Source organism: Lepidothrix coronata, unplaced genomic scaffold, assembly GCF_001604755.1.
Source record: "Lepidothrix coronata isolate B3197 unplaced genomic scaffold, Lepidothrix_coronata-1.0 Scaffold12, whole genome shotgun sequence".
NCBI lineage: Eukaryota > Metazoa > Chordata > Aves > Passeriformes > Pipridae > Lepidothrix > Lepidothrix coronata.
The window spans coordinates 5509839-5530856 of record NW_016690192.1 but is presented as its reverse complement, the minus strand read 5'-3'; the positions used below and the strand labels follow the sequence as shown (position 1 = coordinate 5530856).

The 21018-nt window shown below is 41.8% G+C and overlaps 1 protein-coding gene across 11 annotated transcripts in view; it reads right to left on the bottom strand.

Annotated features, from left to right (window-relative positions):
• NFIA (nuclear factor I A) overlaps positions 1 to 21018 on the bottom strand; it is a 251119-nt gene that overhangs the window by 101243 nt on the left and 128858 nt on the right. For 10 of the 11 annotated variants that reach the window (XM_017805370.1, XM_017805371.1, XM_017805375.1 and 7 more), the window contains exon 3: positions 14485 to 14550. The exons of the other annotated variant lie outside the window; for it this stretch is intronic. In XM_017805370.1, the coding sequence (XP_017660859.1) occupies positions 14485 to 14550 (66 nt within the window). The remainder of the gene's footprint in view (positions 1 to 14484; positions 14551 to 21018) is intronic. 11 annotated transcript variants of the gene reach the window in all.

The window sequence follows — 21018 nt, the reverse complement described above, 5'->3', positions numbered from 1 at the left end:
TTTCCTCTCCTTTCAAAGCTACTTCTTACACCTCCTCTGCTGACACCACCTTGAGCAAACTGTAGTTCACAGTAACCCCTGTGGATATTGTGTTACTTTATTTAGCTATTGTCTTTTCTATTGAATTCTTGGAATTTTCTCTCCAGGAGGCTGTTACTCCTCTATTCTCTGTACAGAACAATAATCTCCTAACTCTGAAGACTTTTAGTCCCAAGCAAGCTAATTCCCACCAGGTTTACAGATCAGTTATCCTTGTGGCTTGAGGAAAGAGATCTTCCACTAGTCACATAGACTGGTTTGGGTTGGAAGGAACCTTAAAGATCATCTTGTTCCAACCCTCTGCCATGGGCAGGGACACCTTCCACTAGATCAGGTTGCTCTAAACCCAATCCAACCTGGCCTTGAACACTTCCAGGGATGGAGCATCCATATCATCTGTCCTTGACTGCCCACATTATGGGGCTCATGAAGGTCAGTCGGGGCCACTCTGAGAGATCCCAACACAGAAGATGGGGATAACCTCATGAGCTTTTCTCCAGCAGCACTTGGGCTGTGTCACCTTGGACAGCAGAGTACCAAGGTAAGTCTCTGGAATAAAGCTTTCATGTACCGGTAGCATGGCAGACAGAAAGGGGTGGGTCTGAAACCACAGTAATACTTGTTTAGGGACATGTCAAGCTTGCACAAGACCTAGACACAAAACTTGGTGCTTATGGATGCAGATGAGGCCACTGTAGGCAAACACCATGTGCCCAACATGTCTGGAAAGTTCCTTTCCAGGCAGCAGAGCGATCCCCAGTGCAGTGTCACCCTCTACATGGAGGCCCTGCATGATGAAGCCTGGGAACTAAAGGAACTGTCCTCATCACCTGCTAGCAGGGAACAAAGTGCCTCCACTCAACACAGAATCTCTGGGTGGCCACCAAAGTCTGCACCAACTTCACCTGAGTTACTCAGGACATCTCCAGAGAAGAACAAAAGGGTGGAATGACTAGCACAGACACCAAAGGAGTCTCCACAAGGGACATGTCACTCCTCATCTGCCTCTGACTGACTCCACTAGGAGTGTGAAGGTACTTGAGCAAAGTACTGCACTCACTTAGAAACAATACAGCCCCCTCCCTGGGTGACACAGGCTCTCTGAGCTCATATCCCAGGCTCTACCATGCCTCTGCCTCCTCCAAGCACTGAGGAAGAAGCCCCACGGACTTATTGACTCAAATCCCAAGGTCTGATGCACTCAGGGTTAGGCAGGCAACTACACTTTCAGACAGTGGTGGAGAACACCCAGTGTATTAGTGGATAATTCCCCCAGCCAAGTCCCAAATGAGCAACAAAAATCCAGTGGGAAAAGACTGCTGGATGTGGAAACCAGCAACAGAGCTCTGCATGATGAGTGAGACTCTCCTTCCGTTTTATTCTAAGTTTGTGTTTTGTAGGGCAGGATGCCCTGTCTACATTCCTTCATGGACTAAGAATGGACATTTATTAACAAGTACTTGGGCTGACAGCCCAAAACTCTAGACTCCTGGCCTGGGACTGTATGACAGAGGGCCAGTGACCCCGTTTGTGTGTACTTCTACAGACACATGTTGGTGTGATAGGGGCATTCACTTTCTCAGGTTCAGGCCAAGGTCAGGCCAGAACATGGACTTAGTTTATTCTCTCCATGTAATCTGCTCAGGCTGTAGCCCAAAGAGGGCCTCGGAGTTCACGAATTGTGAGTGCATTGTGAGGGAGTCAAGATTAACAAAGTAAACAGAAGGGGCAGAGAGGGACCTTCTTTGTCCTCAACTGATTTCACGGGCTCATCCCATGCATGGCAGATTTGGTGGTTCCAGAGGAGGTGCTCAGGGAATTAAGATGATATTGGTGGGATGTCTTGCTCCAGGAGCATGCCTCCAGCAACTCAGACGCTTTCTTGGTGTAACAGTTCATCTCGGAGGACCTGAGATGAATCTGTTGCTAGAAGCTGGGTTGGGCAGCTAAGCCTATGCAATCCCTTCCTGTGGTAGAAGACTTGCCTCTCTAGAGCCTCTAACCAGTTCCCAGCAGTCACTGTCTGTGGCACAGTGTGATACACAGGGAAGCAGAAACATGGCAGTGGGGTGGATCATTTAAGACATTCTGTATTTAAGACGATATGTAGATACCACAGGGACTGAGACTTTATATTTTGGACCATGCTTAGCAGTTTGGCTTGTGACACTTTGTACTGTGACTGACTTCCAAGCAGGCAGAAAGAATAAAAAAAGGAAGAGGAATTTCACTCCCAGAGAACTTTATATTAAACTAAAGCAACTCAGGTAAAAAGGAAACCCATCCATTACAGTTTGTAAAGGATAAACATTTGTTTCTTCTCTGTTCCTCCTTCGCTCGCATTACCAAAATGCAGAAATAAAGGAAAAAATAATGATGGATGGATTTTGGAAGACTTAGAGTTCAGCTCAGGATGGATGAGATCCCAACATTTCAGATTCTTATCTCATCGTAATTGGAATAACTAAACCTCTCTTGTCTGCAAAATTAGGCAAGATATCCTGTGAGAATGGGCTCTTTTTCACAGCAGTTTAGTCCCCAGATGCATAAAAGAATGAAAACATGAACTGGAACAGAACATTTTTAGTTTTGAATAATGGCTTCATCTGGGCAGTTTAGAACTAAACTTCACTGGAAGAGCTGAGGAGGAAGTTCTTGCTGCCAGTGTGCCCATCCCTAGACACATTCTTCCACAGAGCACATAAATACTTATCTAAAATGATAATTCATCCAAGAAACTCCCATTCTGTAGAATTCAAAAGAAAAACAGAACGGGAAGAAAGTACACTGTCCGCCCTTCTACCCTGAAGGAATCATTCAACAAAGTCCATGTGATCCACCTTTGCTCTTGAGCAAACACTGTCTACTTTGACTTGTCAGGATAAGCAGGTGAGAGGTTGTTGACTTTCTCCAGCAGCAGAATCTCAGGTCCAGAGCAATTGCAGAGTTAGCCTGAAACATCTCAGTTTTAAACCTTCCTGAGCTTCAACACAGGGAGATGAATTCCAAGATGACGTGGTATCTCCACTGATTACAGAGAGACAGTGAGGATTTTAGGTTCATCACTGGTGTCTCATTTTAATGCCTAATGTTAGATGGAATTAAATCTAAATCCTAGTCCATGTACCACATCAGCACAGATCTGGAAGAAAATTTGCTTTCCTCCCCATATCTTACCCTAGGCAATATCTCTTGACATTCTCCATCCTTACAGTTTCATCTGGCTACTTTTTGTTTGTTTGTTTTTTAAATTCAGAAGACTGTAAAATACAAACGTTGCTGAGTTATTCTTGTGTTCCTGCCCTTCATCTAGTTCATTTGCAGGAGGGAATAATGATCTGTCACCAAGGTAAATTCACTGCCTGGCAGATAATGCCACAGTGTTTCTGCTGCCCATTTCACAGTAAGACATTCTTTTTCAATGATGTTGCATCTCTGTTCTCATGGGAACAGTTTATGGCTGACATAGCAATAGTTGTAATAACAGCTTACATTTATATTGTATACGGGATGATCTTTACTTCTCTCTCCTTCTAACAGTGGAAGGCTCCCAGTCCTACTGCAAATACATCCTTCCTGGCTATGTCAGACAAAAACATGGATTCACTTACTCTGGGCTGCCTCCTTCCTCAGCCGTTTGCTTGGGTTGTCATCCCATTTTGTTACTGATTTAAATTGAGCCGTGAGCCACTACCCAACCATTGCTCTAAGCCTTCACTCACAAAAATCTGTGAGGATCCTCTCTTGCCTCAAAACCGCAGCCACCTCAGTCTGTCAAGCTGATGTCCATTCTCTCCTGCTCCTCACCTCTTCCCTTCCTCCTGCAGTTCCAGCTCTGGCATGCTTGGCTGTACAGTAAAATTGGCTCCCCTCTGTACAGCATGGGGGACACAGCCAGCTCTCTGCATTCTGCTTTTGGAAACTTCCTGAAAGTGAATTCCCTGATTTTAAAAATCAGGACTTTGAGGACTAATATGTGGGAAAATTGCAGGAGGTTTGCAGTGCAAAGCTTGTCAGTTAGGGACACCCCCCAAACACCAGCAGGTTTTCAGATGGGGATGCAGCTGTCAAAGAGCTTTCTGTCAGAGATAAGATCTTAAGAGTAATGAATTAATGTGGAAAAATTACAGGGACAGAGGTCTGGATTCTCTGTGAGTGAGTGGTACAGCTACTTGACTAGTATCTCTCCCTTATGATCCCAGGAGAAGAAATACCAGCAAAGGGTTTGGCCCACCGTGTTCTGGAAGATGGTGTTGACACCCCTGTGTCTGGCAAGGGGGCACTGGGGGGAATGCTGGGGGTACCAGCATGTGACTGTGCTGTGACCCCATGGGAGGGCACCCCACAGTCAGAGTTGAGCTGCTGGTCACGTGTGAGAAAAGAGAAATATTTGGATCCCCTGTAGCATCCCTATCTTTTCCCTGTGCCTCCTTTCTCCAGGGATGGGAGCGAGGTGCCGGCTCCTCATCCCAGAGTGTGGCTTACAGCAGATCCCCTTGCTTCAAGTGCAAGTGAGGGAGGGTGGGAGGTAATAATTAGAGACACTCTAAAATGATTGCATTAATTGAATCTTATGAAAATGGAAAACAATGGCAGTGGGTAATAATAAAACCCTACAGTAACGATGTACATCTCTTGTTTATTAGAAAGTGCTTCACTGACTACAGATTTACTCTGGGGCACAGCAGGAAACTTTTCTCCTTTAAATTTAATCAGCCCTTTTTTGCCTTCTTTTTTTTTTTTCTTTCAGAGAAAAATACCAGCTATCAGATCTGTGTTTCCCATCCACTCCTAAGACTCCTCAGTGCAGTGCCTGGAGGTGATAGTGTGAACTCACTCAAGAATGTGAAGGTATTTTATAAATCATTTGGTTTCAGCAGGAGGGGGAGAAAGGAGAAGGCAGAGGGATGATATAGTTTACAGCACATACTCAGCAGTAACTCCCAACCGTCAAACTTCAACATTTTCTTCAGTTGCAACAGTGGTTAACAAAAAAATGTTAAGGCAGCAGACACGAAATGCACATAGTAAGCAGCACATTTAATCAACTGGCACCTTCCTACCACCCCACCGCCAAAATCTATCCGGACACTATCACAGCCTAGGAAAAAAGTTGTATAACTGGAGATAGGGCACTGGCGGGAGAAAAAGGAGCACAAATGAATAACATGAACTGCTGTAAACAACTTGCGGCGCCTTTTGTGTGCCAGATAACAACAGCAGAGTTAAAGGAGTGTGTTTACAAGTGTGGCTCTCTCCCCTCACCTTCCTCCTGCCCCCTTTTGCCATGCTCCCTATGTTGCTCCTGGGAAAATATTTGCAAACCATTGCAAATAAAAGTCTCCTTCTCACTTTCCAAGAAACGGATCTGGTATTTTTCCATTTCAGGCCAGGCCTCAGAGGGGATTTTATTCTTGCAGCTCTGTGAGAGTCACCCTAAACTTTCTTTCCAGTTCCTAGCTAGTAACTTCTGCAACTAAAAACCAGTAACTATTTAGCTACAGAAGTGATGATGCTTTCTCTAGGAGCCTGGTCTCACGAAATTACACTCTCTGACAACAGCAGCAGTCCAGCACACAGCTTTCAGGAGCTGTGCATTGCTTTCCACATGCATCTCCTTGCTGGTGTACACAACTTCAGGGTTACAGAATTAAGGCTACTTGGAAAGTACCTGATTAACCCATGAATCTGCAGCATGCACAGACAATTCAGATTTTTTCTGAATGTGCAAACCAAGTATTAGTATGAAGGTTGGGATCCATTTGAATGAAACCACGTTGTACCTGTAAAACCATGATTCATCCAGGCACTACACCACACGCTGAAACCAGGGGAAGGTGTGAAATGATGACACACATTTTCATAGTGTGTATATATATTTGAAAAGGTCTAGAGTCAACAGAATATCTCCTGTGTCGGTTAGGATGTCAGAGCAAAAGAACACACGAGCAAGAGCAGGAAAACACAATCCCTTGTCACAGCTTGGTGGTGGCCTCGTGCTCCTCTTGGGCATTACTGTCTGGATGAACCCAGTTTAGGTGCTGGCAGTTCAGATACAGTGAAGGATGTGTGTGTAAGTAGGAGGTAAAATATGGTTTGTTATAAAGGCTGGGACTTGAGTTGCAGGGGACCTCTGATGCTCTTGGTGGACTTGCTGGGCTGCATCCCCCTTGGATGTTGGGGAAGGGCAGCCTGACACCCACTCACCCACTGCTGTCACTGCCTCCACCTCCAGCCTCCATCCCCTTCTGATTCCTGCAGCCTGCACAGCGAGAGAGGCAGCGCCTCACCAACTCATCTGCGCAGCACAGCTCCCGGCACACCTTTTTAACTTCCAGTGGTTTGACCACAGAAGACAAAATTTTGGCCAGGGAGCACTTCTGCTCACAGGAGAGCAGCGGTGAGCTGGGCTGGATTTTACTGTTGTGATCTCTGAGTGGAGGGTTCCCACTCTGCCACAGCCGACTGGCACTGCCACAAAGACACCACCTAAATAGATGTGAAGTAATGAATACTTTGGGTAAGCGACTGATTTCAGAGGGTGCTTTTATCCACAGGCCCTGTATTTATAGTTCAAGCCTTTTCAATTAATACGCACACCCTAAAAGAATTAAACTACTAATTATCACATTTTACCGTGGTTCACAGAACTTTCATCAGATCTAGTAAATGAAATCACGAGTTCAGCAGAAGAAGCTTTACTGCGCCAAATTATGTCAAGGGTATATCATGTTGATAATAAAAGATCACTTGGTTGGAAGCCTAACCTAGAAGGTTGGGGAGGCGTAAAAAGTTCACATTTTGGATCATGCTGCTCTGGTGTGGGCGTTTTGTGTTTTTTTTCTTGGTTATTGTGGAAGGCAATTTTCCTGCAAGTAAAATTTTCCCTTTGTCTTACATTACCAAGCATTAGGGAATTTTTACATAGAAAGACAAATAGATAGGTTTGGAGTTTTGTTTTGCAAGTTAGACCTTGGCATCATATCCTCTTTCCACTAATAAACTCCCCTCTCTACTCGACAGAAATTAAAATTACGCCCATACCACAAACGAAGTCCTTTCCCTAAGCGCCCAGCTTCTTGGTGGGCAAGTGTGGTGTTCCAAAGCATCCTTCAGTCTGTGGTCCGCTCTGGCAGCCACAATTACTCTGACATAACCCAGCTCTCAGCTTTTAATTAAACAGCAAGTCTCTCAAGAAGACAGGAAAAAAAACAATTGTAATGAAAACTAGAGATTGCTCACAGCTCGAGCAGCTGAGTCCAGGACACTGGACTGGCTGAAGTGAGTCCTAAGGAACCTCTTGCCATGCAAAGGTGGGACATGGGTAGAAGGGGATGCCATGGCTGCTGCCACAGAAGAGGGGGCAGTGACCTGGCACTGAGGTCCCCTCAAGGCAAAGAAAATCCTTGGCCCTGCAGAGGCAAGCTTGGGAGCTTCCTAGGTGGAGGCTTCTATCCTTCCCATTTCCAAGCTGCCCTCTAGATGGCCCTTGCTGTTATCTCATGGATAAAGATTCATGGAAAGGAATGGAATGGAGCAACAGAATAAAAATATATTTTGAAAAGACTTAGAATAATCGCAGCTGTATTTATGCACCTTATCCACTGGAAAGGTTCATTGCCTTTTTTCTGTACACACACAGAGAAATAAAAATATATACTTAAGCCACATTTTTATTTCTCCTTTCCTTTGCAGCACTCAGCCACTCCAAGTGTAATGAACGTTTCATGTCTTTCAAGCACTGCTTTGTCATGCTATAAGCATTCATTTCATGCTTTGAATATTTCCTGTCATACTTGCCTTGGATGAATTTTTTGTGGGAATGCTTTGCTTGTGAAGGTTAATGGTTAGCAACAGTGAAAACTGAGGTCCTCTGTCAATCCCCAAGTCTCAAACACTGTAGGTCACCGATGAGGAAGGGTCTCCACTTGACCCCAACAGAGGCAGCACAACTGACCCCAACTGACGATCATGGATCTTGCCAGATTGATAGTCGACACCCTTCACAGTTGCCATCACTGGGTCCCCTTGAGAGAGTGCCAGCTTCTGATAAGCAGGCTAAACCCTGAGCCTATCAGAGGGCCCACTAAATCCTGAAAATGGTCTAACTGTGCCTCACAATCTGGACCACAAAAGAGAATATGGTAATACAGGGAAAAATTCTGTTTTCTTTTCTAATTATTCAGAAGCTTCTTCATGGCAGTCATTAAACTGTCTGGGAAATACACCTGGATGCTGCAAAGTTTCACTTCTAGATTATTATGATTAAAATACTTTATTTCTAGTACTTGTTGGGATCTATCTGTAATGAAATAACATGAAAAAAATGTAAGACTACATTACACATAAGTTAAATTTATAACCAGACATATCTGCTTTTGTTTCCTTGGGAAACGCTGGCTCTCAGAGCTGCCTACATGAACTCTCTCTCACAGGGTGATGAAATACAGGTTGGACCTCATCAGACCTTTGTTGGCTGATGGGTCCTGTTAGAATCAACAGCCCATCCTGCCCAGCTCACAGGAATGCAGAAACCAGTCCCACCAGTGCTCCCCAGCTTGGCCCCAGCTTCCAAGTCTGGACAAATTTCGCCACTGCTGTTCCCGGCAGACAACGTGATCCATAAGGGTGCAAATCTGTTCAGAATTTGGTCCTGGCAAGTTACAAAGGTGCAAACAAGCTGACATCACCAGGAGCTTTGACTTCAGCGCCAGTGATGAGATTCCTTATTGAAAATGCTAAGGGCTTTTTTTTAAAAGCTTTTTCTGAAGAAAGTTAATTTTAGATTAGTCCCTCAGGCTGTGATAACTCCTCAGCATGGCTCTGTAAACAAGAGAGGAGAGTCTTCTTGCATTTATAAGATTCTGATGCAAATAATCCTATGAACAAGAACACTAATAAAAGCTGCTGTTACTGTATTACCGCCTTTGCAGCTGTAACTGATAGAAAACTTTCTCTGCAAGGCTCAGTTATCTGCTGCAAATGAGGTGTTTCAGGAATGTTAGTCATCTGAGACCATGTATTTTCTAACAGCACCAGTTTCAGCATTGTGTGTTCAGAGAACTCTGGTGTCCATGCACTCCTCAGGTGGGAGCTGAGGGGCTTATCCAGAGACAACCAATCCCCCAGACACCTCAAGCACCTTCTTGGGGAGTTGGAGTCAAGTTCAGTCACAGTTGTGAGAGCCTGTGAGGCTACTGGACTCTACCTGAAGCTGTGGGGACAGGAGGTCAGGCATGGAGGCATGGCCCGAGCAAAGGGATGGCCTTGGAAGGTAGAATCCTTCTAATTGTTAAAAATTCAGCTGTTGAAGGAATTGGAGGTCTTTCAGCTACTGTTTAACTTACACGGTAGTTGAATGATGGGGACAACCACAAAGAGCAGTTCTGCCTATCTCAGCTTGAGAGGAGGGTTTGAAATGTGAACTCTGCATCTAAAAATGCCCAACCCTTGGGCCAGGTGGGCACCAGTTCCACTGGCTGAAGCCACCACACTGCATGGAACAAGAAGGCCAAGTTTTGGGACCAGAAAGAAGCCATTCTCAGAGGGACTGGACTCTGCAGCCTGTCAGTTAGGGCAGAGAGGTCTTTCCACACATAATCCCCTCCTCCCTTGCAGCCAAAGCTGTATCACGCCTTCCATGACCAGCTTTGCCTAGAGAAGAAGAAAAGGAAACTTATCTTTGCATATGTTCCCACTGTTGCCTTCTCTTTCCCTCACAGCTCAAGGAACAGAATTTCTTCCTTTATGTTTTTAGCATATACTTAAACATTTTTTTAAGGTTTCATACTCAAGTCCAGCCCTACTTAAGCAAAGAATTCAGAGATGATATTTACAAGTCCAGTGTAATTACTGTGGGGTTGAAAAACGATTTCTGTGAGTTATGGTGCATCATTGTTTTTCTTTTTTCTTTCTTTTTCTTTTTTTTTTTTTTTTTTAATGTTACAAAGAACAATGTGCCTTTCATTTCCTGCAGTGCTGTTAAGGTACTTGCAGCTCAAAGCAGTGAGAATACATTAAAGCTAAAAAGCATTTGGTTTGGGCATTAAACATTTTTATTTTTTTTAGAAAAATGTCTCTCCCTCTACAGAAGTTGTCTGAGCAATAGATTTGGCACCCTTTTGCAATCAGCTGTAATAATGAATGTTACTTTGCTCACTTGAAATGGGAGAATTTACCGACTTCTTTAAAAAGAACTTTCTAATCTACAATTGAAGTGCTGTGCTACCAACTCTGAGTTACCAAATCACAATCCCACCTGCTCGAGAGCCATCAGTAGCCTGTCGAAAATGACACAGCATTCTCCTGCTTTCACAGCACACTCGGTGTGCACCTTTACGCTGCAGTTATTAATTCACCAGTGCCACCACATCAAACACAAACATCACCGTGTGAATGCCTGACATCCATTTACTGACAGCAGCAGCACAGCTCTGTCCCACAGTTATTAACCACTCTATGCTACATCCTCCCTGCCTTTCTCCAGAGTTAAACTCCTGCTGGAGCAGAGCAGGATTTGACTTCTAATACTCTCTGAAAGCTAGAGTCACAAATATCCCCTCTTCGCAGACAAAAAGAGCAAAAGGTTTTCCTACAAAAGTTTAAAATAATCCTACTTACAAAAAGAAAATCTATCTGATAGCTGTTTCCACAACCGAAAGTGAGAATAAAAGCCTGAAAGAGAGTCCACGGCAGTGCTGAGCTGGGAATTCAGTTGTTCCTGATCCCCAGGCATGCAGTCACTTCACTACATCAGACTACCCATTTTGTCATCCTCACTTCACAGAAAACCTAGTTTGTTTATAAAATACAACACCAAACCAGTGCATTTAACAAGCTTTTAAAATCAATAATTTTTTTTTTTTTTTTGATTGGGTGAATTGCAAAATCACTTTGCAGTGCCAACTAAAATGAAGCTTTTACATACCATTAGGCAACTACAAAAGTGGGGAATTTTCCACATGGGTGTTCCACCCAGCTGGTCAGAAAAAAACTCATTTGAGCAAAATATCAGGGCATCAGAACATGCTCCCGCTTTTCAGATGAAGTTGCTGGCCTCCCGCAAATCTACTCACTCTTATAACAAACAGAGAAATTCTGGGCTTTCTGCCTCTCCCCAAAAAGCTCTTTCCCTTGCTAAGGGAGGAGCACTGTGCACACCCTGTGGGTATGAGCTAGTTTTATCCCCGGTTCCAGGACAAAGCATCTGGACCTTGGACCATGCATGCACCAATGAGCCCAGTCTCGCCTGCATGTTTGCTTTTCGTGGCCATCAGGCTAAGTGTCTCTCTCTTTCTCTAGGAAATAATTAAATGTTCAATATTTCTGTAAATTTTTGCATTAGTGATCAGGTAAGTGACTGCCTGAAAACTATTCTAGCTTAATGAAAGCTGAAGGAAAGGCAAGAATTGGTGTTGAAGCCACCACTGAGAACAGAAAATGTCACCATCTTCTCTGCCTGAGATGATTCTGCTCCAGAAAATGTGACTGTAAAGCCCACTAGAAGAAAAGGACTGGCTTTAAAAAAGAAGAGCTTTTTTTCCCCGTGAACTTCACTTTAATGAAGGTTAGATATACAGGCTTTCCAAAACAACACATACAATTTAGAATGATAAATTAAAATTTGTAGTAGGAGGCCTTCTTTTTCAGGGCTGTATAGTTGACCCTTCTGAACCTACATTACTCAAGGTATGCAAAATATATGTGTATAATAAATAGCTCTAGAATTTATGGAGTGGAACAGAAAGGATATTAACAGGCAAGTAGAGAGGCTGTATAACCCTCACAAGGCCTTTAAAGATTTATTTTTTTAAAATGAAGGAATGCATGCATGGAAAAGGTAGTACTGAATTGATACACTTCTTTGTGCTTTCCAGAAACACATGCAAAATGCTTCTAAATCTGCCCCCAATCTGGTCATTCCACTGTTGGCATCAGGGGGGAATAAGATTATTCACGATACTATTTTTCTTTGATTTAAAAAAAAATAAAACATTCCTCTCTGTGTGGGCTCATTCTTACTCTCAGTAAAATCAATTACGAGCCTCCCATTGACTCCAGAGAGATTTGGATCAGGCCCTGTGGAAGTGGGTCTACAGCAAGTGTAGAACAACGCAGTTAATATGATTTATTGTGTCCGTTTCTGTGCGTGCAGTTTTTCATTTTCTAAAGCCTGCAGTTTTGCTTTCATCCTCACGTTCAGGAGATAAGAGCTGCAGATCTGTGTTGATCTACACACCGGGTACCCTCAAGCTGGGGGCTGTGTGTGCTGGGAATGAGCTCAGTGTCTGCTCGGGGGGATCAACCCCTTTAGGGCCAATACACTGGTAAAGAAAATCTCCCACACAGGCAGTGCAAAAGGTGCGTTATCAGTGAGGAGGCTGCTGCTGTGGTAGGGAAAAATACCCTTTAGTAAAACTGAGAAAAAAAGAAAAAACCTTTTCCTGTTTATTAAAAAAAAAAAAAGTACCTTTTGCAGGTCACCAGCAAAGTTCCAAGAATTCACTCAAAGATTCTTTTACAAAGAAGACTCAGGCTCCAAATCAGAGATATTTCATTTCACTAGGCTCTTACAGATTTTACATTATTAAACACTGACATTGCTGCTTTTCGGGGCAGTTATTGAGTAACAGTCTTCGTTAAGACTGAGAAACTGCAGGGTAAGAAGAACTGAGCTTTAATAGCTGTGAAAGAATATTATTTAAACACAAAATAATAACATTCTTGGTGCCTAATACATTCTAAATTAAAATATGATTTAATAAACACAGGCAACATATTCCCCATAAAAAAAACCCGGCAGAATTGGCAGAACGAAAATCACAGTTTAGTCAGTTCTTCTCTTAACCTTGCAATCCTTTGGCTACAAATTAGAATTTCTGTGAAAAGGATTGATAAGGGAAATTAGGCACTGTCTTTCAGAAACAACATCAATGTTTTAAGATGGTATGTTTGGATGAACAGCACAAAATCTATCAAAATATAAAACCTTTCATATTTAATGTGAGGAAATACAGGAACCCCGAAAGCCAAAATCTTACCAGGCCAATGAGCCCAATGTTCTGTGTCCTATGATACATGCCGGTAATTTAAAGGTTTTTATGTACCTAAACATCTTCTTCTCCCCTTAATTTTATCTCCTGTTGAAACCCTAATCCAAAAGCAATCTGGATGCGAATGTAGCCCTTCAGCTTCACTCTCCCTTGTTTAGTGGCTAATGAAGCCCCCAAAACACACACTGAACAAATATACAGCTGAAGGGATTTAAGGCAAAAGCAGTTTGTTGCTCTCTGAAAGGGAAATCACAGCTGTATTATTACAGATACAATATTTCTACATAAATTTACGAATTCCAAAAATTGTGACAGGGTTCAGAGGCATAAACCTTCACACAAATTTTTTTCTATATATGCAGAGCAGATCCTGGTACAGTGGATCTCCCAATCTACATTTAGGTCTTACAAAAAAAGTCTGGTTATGGATAAGAAAAGTCAAGAAAAACTAGTAATAATAATCACTTTCACTTTGGGAGACATTCTAAACTCTAAATATAAGTAGTAAAACAAAACTCAGTTGCCCGTGGGCCAAAAAAAATTGTTGAGGTCTACCTTAGTTAAACACAAAAAGGAAGAGAAGCTGTTCCATTACACACATATTTATCCTTTCACATACAGTCCCTACAGAAATTCACTATTATTGAACGATTTTTTTTTGGGGCTGCTTTACAAAGCAAGCCATTGGTTCAGTAGAAGCTATTGCTTCTACTTTAAAACTGTCCCAGTCCAAAGAACACGAGTGTTCCCAAAAGTCACAGTCCTGCTGCTGCTTCCAAATAAGCTCAAGCTGCTGCCACCTGAAACCATGGTATTGAGAACATGGAGAGAAGAAGGGGTAAGGAACTATAGTTGAGACACCCTGACCTGTTTACTCATGGTATCTATGAACTTTAAAGCACCATGATGAAAAAATACAAACTATAGTAGCACCTGTAACAGCCCTGCAGTGGCACCTGCCTGAGCAAGTACTTCAGTGTGTCATGTGAGAGCATCAGAAAACAAAAAGTAGTTAAAAGCACATAGATAAAGCCAAAAGTGATGAAACACACACCCCTAGGAGGTCCTGACTCATGGCCCAGGGACTGAAAGCCTTTGCTATGGAGGAATAAGGATAAGGGTTGCATACAGCAGGCTCTGTAGTAGCATCTCCCTAATTAAAATTATTTTTAAAGGAAAAAAATTCTCTCTCCAGGACTGGAGAAACAAATGCTGCCTGAGATCAGTGAATCAGTAGCATTTTAACTATGAGGAGAGTGCACACCCTCTTTGTAGCTGTCCCATGTCAATTATTCTGAATAATCTTTTTATATTAGGCATGGGGAAAAAAAAAATCTTTATAAATATGGGCTGTTTTAATATCCCAAAGTAGGAGCAGCAGGTAAGAACTTACCATTTTCTGGCTGGTCCTTAATATCAGCTTCACTTGGCTGGCTGGGACTTTCAGATTGACTTGAATCTGAAAAACATAAAATACAGCCAAAAATTACAGGGTCTGCTGTGGAAAATAGATCAGAGGCGCCAGACTTCCTCAAAAGGTTGAGAGTACAAACTAAGCACAGGAGTGTTGCACTAGGACATGATAATGCAAAAGTCCCGTGCCCAGGTAATATGTTTGTAAGCAAAAAAAAAAAAAAGGGAATCTTGTTTACAGCACTACACAGAGTGCCTGGGGTGTGTGTAAGCATAAATTAAGCTTTGAAAATCCTTCTTTTTAAAGAAGGCATGTTTAAATTACTCTCCTACATGTTTTTTATAATGCAGCCTCTATGTTGTATACAAACCAGAGCCTTACTCCAACACATAGTAAAGTCTCAAAACATATCTTCAAGCAGGCATAGAAAGGTAACTAAGCAACCCCACAAAGTCGTGGAGATTTTTGGCTACACATTTCTGGAACAAAATCTGCAAAACTGAGAAAAGAGCTGTTTTTTGGCGTACTTTCACAGTGGTTACAGTACTACAGGATCCCTAAAATGTACGTTGTTGGTGGTGAACTGCAGTGGGATAAATGAGACCAGATACTGGATGACCTGCTTTAGAACTTGTGTAAAGAATCCTACAAACTCCAGCTAACACTCTCCAATGAGCAAAACTTATTTGCCTAAAATAATAAAATTACTTATATGTGTACATATGAGTGTTTTGCATTTTTTACATTTTATTAACTCTACTTTATGTGAAGATGATTGCTCTTTGGTCCAAGAATTATTCTTAGTAGAAGCTTTAGTCAAATAGTATTTTCCTTCTTAATTATTTCTGTCACTATGAATTGGGGAAAAAAGTCCCTTTACCTGTGGGAAAAAATATTTTTTTAAAAAATCCCTCGAATTACTGTTTTTGCAGTTAATACAAATTTATTTTCTTTCTCCAGAAATTGTTCTGTAATTTACCGATTCCAAAAAAAAGTTTTTGCTGTGAAACAAAACTTAGGCAATGAACCCACTTGCTACTGCCTCAAACCCACCCCTAATCATGACAAACCTATTTTCTGACTTCACCTTGACTTTGCAGAGTTTGGAATTAGCTGTCTGAAATCTGACCACATTTCAGTGAGAAGTCAATGCAAGATCAAAAGGTCACGACACTTAACTGTGATTAAATTGAAAATCTTACTTCTATTGCAACAGAGTCATAACACCACCCCTTCTTTTTCTTTGAGGTATTAATAGCGCTGGAAGAAGCAGTACTACCAGTGACCTTGGGTCAAGCAATGCTAATTTATTGCTCTAAAAAGGTTCCTTGCTTTTAAGCAAATGAAGATTTTAATTACCACAGAGCACTATAAAGAAAATGCCTATTTTAAATATTCAAATTTTTTTTTACCTGCTGACTGTCTGCTTTAGGTATCATTCAGAAGCTTAGAGGACAATCTTGTATAAATTAAAAACTATAAGTGAAAAAAAAGCACTCGCAAAACAAAAATTGATAAATTTCAGATTATAAACATTCAGAATATTTAGCCAAGAAAGCATCAGTCCTGGTACTTCTATTTAAAATAATGAAATTCTCCTAAAAATTCCTATATTTCCCAGTGTGTCCAGAATCCATTTTCTCTTTTTTGTATTTTTTATTTTTAATAATTTCTCTGATGAAGCTCAGTGAAAAAAAATATTTTCACTTAGGCAATTTTGTTTCAAAATATTAATCTTCTGGGTTATCTTTCCCTGATAGCTCAAATCAGTGCCAGCACATAGACTATGGGGTAACATGCACAGTGCTGTTATATTCTGGACACTTGATTTTGGCAAGAAATTGCACGTTTCCGATACCGTAAAGGTAGAAACAAAGGTAAAATACTAGGAATGTAAAATATTTAGTTAACATTTAAAGTCAACATTCAATGGATTTAATTTTACAGGGCAGGCATTAGGCTTTTGCTTATATTTTAGGTTTTTCTTTCCCTACAGCCAGCCATGGCTCAATCAGCCTTTGGGCTTTATGTTTAAAGTAGGCTCAGAATTTCACAAAAATTTATTAGATTTGGAAAAGTTGCTGCTGAAATATGGGACTCAAAGCATGTTTTCCTTTCAAAATTTGAAACAATCCAGGGAAGGGCTTTGTGGCAGCGGCAAGAGCTGGGCTCGGCGCTGGCACCTTGGCTCCAGCACAGCCCTGCAGCCGGTGGGCAGCACACACAGCCCGAGCTGCTCCTGGATTTTGGGAAACAAAGTACTTTTGTTTGCACTGAGTGCTGTTTTTCCAACACCAAGGCTAGTGGCACAAGAGAGGCTCCACTGCCCATAGGACATTTGTTTGCACACTGAATCTTAACTTTCTTCTTTTATTACCCTGGCTACTGTGATAACATTTTTCCTAATTCTGTTTTCCTGTAACCCTCCCCTTTCTGCTGAAATTAAATTTTAATTTCTTAAAAAAAAAAAAAAAAGACAACAAAGGCTTTAAGCACTGTTCTTCATGGAGAAACACAGTAAAATGCAGGATGAGGTAGAATTAAAGCCACTCTACACTGCAGTAGGGATCACAGGAGGCTACCGAAAACATGTACTGGGCAAGCGTATGCTCAGCATTGTTATGCAAGGTGGCATCTTGTGGAAACCCCAGATAAGAAGACTGAGTTAAGGCACTTAGCCAAAATGTTTATATGCAGAATTTTGCTTCCCTGATTTTATTCAGATGCCGCAGATGATCCGGTACATATAAATGTGCCGCCACATGGTTAAGGGATTGGCAAAATCAGAGCCGTTGTGTTTTACAGTCTTGCCTAGGATGAGGGAGTCTTGCTCAGTCTCCACCGCTCGCTCTCTGCTTTTTCAGCAGTTGGCACTAACTCCCGTCGGGGTTTTTTTGTTGTTTTGCACATGGAAACTTTCAAATTCCAGTTTTCTGAATGTTTGGTGTTTTGCGGGTTCGGCTACAATGTGAGGGGGAATGTCTGTCCTGCTGAGTCAGTTAGCCAAACAGGTGACCGTAGGAATAAATTAATTTTTGCCCATACATAATTGATATAAATGGAAGATCGTTTTCATAAGCATTTGCATTAAATCAATAAAATCACTTACTATAGAGCAGTTTAACAATTCATTTGATTTTCTCTTTTCTATATATTTGATAGCCACTCTGCAAAACAGTATACACTTTATGCCTATTTTCTTTAGCAACAACACTGCCAGTTAAATTCTACCACCTGCAATAATTAGAGCCATTGGAAAACATACAAAACAAAATATACAGTAGATGCAAGCCCCTCTTGAATCCACGGCCCCCTGCGGCAATGAGTTTCATTGGTGCCTTAAGCTAAGGCTGGTAGGAAGCCAAAGAATCTGTATATTACAATAAAGTGCATGTTATTAAGGGGAGGATTTAAATGATTTCAGATGGAGTTGGAAATATTATAGTGAGGAACCACTATTAAGATTGCTGATTAAAAAAAAAAAATCACCAAGGAATCTAGTTTTATGTTTAAGGAAGCTTAACCTTGAATAGCACAATGGGTTTTATTTGGGGGCTTTTTTAGTTAAAGAAAAGTTAGTGGTTGGAATTTTTAACCCTGAGTTAGCCAGAGTTTGAGTGAGTCTGTGCAGTGGAGTCAAGGTTACTGGGCAAGCAAAGCTCAAGGGGATCTGGTATCAACCGTAATCATGGCAAACAGGATAAAAAAACATATTGAAGCTATTTTACTCTCTACTTCCAAGAATCAACTATGATTAAGGGATAAAGGAAAAAAACCCCAACCAACAAAACAGGCTAGTTTTTCAAAGTAGCATTTCCTACCACATCGCTATTCTCTGTTCCTCTTTGGATCTGCTCCTTAAGCATATGCTACCCCAGCACGACCGAGGTGGTTACGCCTGAGCCCCAGGTCTGCCTGATCCCAAACCATACGCAGGCAGGGACCTTCAGCTCCAGGATGGAAGCTCTGGACTTTTCAATATGCAGTTTTCCTTTTCAGCTGCAGCAGGAACACAGCTCCAGCTGGGCTGCACAACGGCTGCATGGAAGCAGGGCTCGCGGCGCTGGAAGGGAGAGCTCCATTGTTTGGAAAGAATAAAACCTTCCCAGGAAAGTCTGGCCTGTGGACAGGACCAATGTCAACAGACTGACAATGTTGTTCTTTTTTGTAGACCGTGACACAGACGGTGTAGAGTTGTTATACCCCTCCACCAAAAAAGCCTGTTTCGAATGTCATGGCACTTCCCAGTGCTAAACCACTCCATGGCTGCCTGACTTGGGAGAAATGGAACACTCTGTTGAGCACTCCCAAAAACACACCGTGTCTCCCAGGGCATGCTGAATCCAGCTTTGGATTCACTGGGGTGGCAGTGACCCCACTGTCTGCTGCTCTGCGCAAACCAAATTAATAGATGTCAAGATCATTTTTTACCTCCGTAGAGCCGCCCCCCAGCAGAAGCTCTGCCTTTTGAGCAGCCTGTGAGCTAACACAGGTGCAGACACATCTATCGTGGAAACAGTAAAGGTGATCCCCACGTAGTGGAGTAAAAAAATTACCAGTGATGCCAGATGAGCAAGGCAGCGCTGCCATTGCCCATGCTGAGCCTGCTCTGCAGTGAAATAAAGCGGGTTCCTCTCCTCCACAGCCAGCCCAGCACCTCACAGAAGTGCACAAGTTAAATTTTCCATTCATATCATGTTTTGGAGGGGGGGATATTGTATAATAAACTGACATATTTTATTCAAGTTTCAGAGTCCTATTTGTAATAAAAAATTTATATGGCTGGGTTGTGTTCATGCAATAAATTTTTCATCTATAATTTTGGGCATAGATTCTACCAAAGATTTATATATGTTAAAAAAAATAATTTAAATCATGCTCCTTTATATACAGTCCTATGTGGTGAGCTTAAGGGATTTACAAACAGAAACCAGGACCAGAACTGGAGCTTTTTTACACTCACTTTTCCTTCATTATACATTATAATGTAAACACATAGGGATCGCTCCATATATGCTACAATTATTATTTATGGCTATTTTGGTGGCTACTACTATTTCTTTTAAGGAAGGCCTGGCTCTCCCTTTCACTCCAGCCATTGCTTTCAAGTAAACTTTTATAGAGAGTTCAAAGTGCTTCATTATCATCCACCTCACCATCACACATGTACATGCCCACACCAGATTTCCAGTTTTATTGCATACCCCCTGTACTCTGTGCCCCATCCCCATGGCTCTCCAACAAGGTTCTGCAGTGGTAAAATCCCTGTGGTGCCAGCCTGGTTGGTTTTTTTTTATAAGGCGAGGACTCTTAATTCCTGTACACTGGGAAAGAGATTATCTTTGATAATGGAAATGTAAATCAAAGCTTGCTGTTGTTTATTCCAGACAGACATTTGTGTGTTAAGTCTGTTTATCAGGCAACACTTTGTCTAAGCCAGGAAGTAGTCAGCCTTTGTAACAAGATGTATGCAAATGATTTTCCCATCAGCCCTTGCCACAAAACTTTTGTGGCAAAAAACCCCTTCTTGTTACTTCACCAGTAAGACGCTCCTAAGCTACCCCGTAAGTAGACTAGCAACAAAACAGCCAGCGAGACTATGCTGATGAGTTTGAATGAGCCCAAAACATGTGCCCACAGTCTGTTGCTCGGTATTGTAAGCAGACTTTGTGTATTACATCTGTTTATCAGGCAACACTCTGTCTGCTGGGGCGGCTTTGTACCAAGGTGGATGCAAACAAAGATCTCCACAACTCCCTGCCTAACTTTTTTTGGCCACAGAAATTCCCCGTTACTTTCCTCCTCGCTGAAAATAGGAATGTTAAACTTCACCGAGAGGCTGCGAGACCCTAAAGCTGTATCAAAATGGTTTCATTTTAAATCAACTTTCTTTGTTCTCACAAGTCCATGAATGATTTACTGCTATCGTGTGATAGCCTAGAATGTGGGGAATCTGTGTATTCCCATACTTGTTCCTTGATATTACAAACAAGTATTTGATTCACTTCTAAATGTTTGTTTTTAAAACAGTTTACAGCCTTTGATTCCTGCTTACTGATTCATTTCTGGAACATTTTCTATTTATTCCTTTGCAGTAGCAAACGTTAATTTTGACTTAATTCAAATTGTCATCAAAGGCTTCCTTAAGAAATCCCACAGCACAGATTTTATTTGTTATAATAAAATATTCTTAAAGTAAACATCGTTCGACTGTGTTTTTTTAATTCCAAGAGATACAAAAATCCGTTACCCAAAGGATTCAAATTGGTTCAGCCCTTTTTCCTAGACAAAATAAACACTTTAGGACTTTACTTGTTTGTATTCTCCTCAGTGGTGCTGTATGCATCACCAGCTAAAAACAAAGAAACTTTTAGCTGCTCAGACAAAATGCAGAAGCTCCCCAAACAACGAAGCGGGGGGGTGGGGAGGCATTCAGAAAGTCTGACAGTCCATTCAATATAGGGATGATGGCCATAATGCATCCAGGGTCCCCTTGCTAATTAAATATGCATT